This window comes from Perkinsus marinus, assembly GCF_000006405.1.
Source record: "Perkinsus marinus ATCC 50983 genomic scaffold scf_1104296947560, whole genome shotgun sequence".
Classification (NCBI taxonomy): Eukaryota; Perkinsozoa; order Perkinsida; family Perkinsidae; genus Perkinsus; species Perkinsus marinus.
In genome coordinates this window covers 50637-51620 of record NW_003210583.1, presented here as the reverse complement: position 1 = coordinate 51620, position 984 = coordinate 50637, and the positions used below count along the sequence as shown (strand labels likewise).

Below are 984 nucleotides of genomic sequence, written 5' to 3'. Positions count from 1 at the left end.
TAACGATTATAGTAAAGCTATTGAGAGGTAGGTTTCTCGAGAAAAAGGGGAAGGACCAGTTCAACGTGATGCCCTTGTGTAAATTTTTCGATGAGACTCGAAAATCAAGATCGACAACCACACGTTTTTCCAACTCACGTCCTCGTTGTCCATTCGCCTAGTCTTAGCCTGTTGTATCAACTGTCGAACTGACAATATCGTCATGCTTTTGGGAAAAGACAACACTTATCACTCCACACACGAACAGCTCACTCCGCGATGACAAGGAGAGGCGAGCTATGCTACTATAACAATAACATTTCCGTCCGCGATGAGGAACGACGATTGGCATGCTATTTATGTCGACTTTCGACATGTCATTACAACAGTAACATTTCATCATCAGAGAACTACTTTCTCTCTATCGCCAAGGCGTTTTTACAAGTGCCAAGGGCCTCTAGTTGACACTGATAACCAAAATACTAAACACAACACAAATGAGCACTGATGATGTTTAAATCGATGAAAGACAATCACATGATATTGGGGATTGAAAACGAAGAAGAAAAGACGGAAAAATTAGTGAAAGCACCAAATTTTTCGCTGAAGCTGACAGGCATCCACTCCTCGAGGGAATCACCAAGCGTCTTGCCACGTTTCCTCCACGGTTGCCGGACCTGCCCAAAGTCGATGAATTTGCTACTACTAAATGTCAATTGATACATGAATATCAGAGAGCTGTTCCCAACAAATTCCCAAACTACTATCACATAGTTTCCCACAAACTCAGGAAAGACATCACCCATTCAAACCCGAATCCCGAATGAATGGCCGAACAAATTCTGGACACTCCGGAGGAAAAATTGGGTTGGGGAAAGATAGTCTTATGCGCCCTTGGGACGAAGCAGTTTCCCTCGACCCTACTCAGTGCGTTCAACATAGTACAAGTGGAGTATGAGGCTCATAGTAAAAGGATTTCACTATAGTAGTGATAGAATGCTGTAT

The 984-nt window shown here is 43.0% G+C and overlaps 1 protein-coding gene across 1 annotated transcript in view; it reads right to left on the bottom strand.

The window, feature by feature from the left end:
- Nucleotides 1-389: 389 nt before the first annotated feature.
- Pmar_PMAR014505 (helicase, putative) overlaps nucleotides 390-984 on the bottom strand; it is a gene marked incomplete at both ends in the record, with an annotated part of 5183 nt that continues 4588 nt past the window's right edge. The window contains 2 exons of the mRNA XM_002779366.1: nucleotides 390-446; nucleotides 594-681. Coding sequence (XP_002779412.1) covers nucleotides 390-446; nucleotides 594-681 — 145 coding nt within the window. The remainder of the gene's footprint in view (nucleotides 447-593; nucleotides 682-984) is intronic.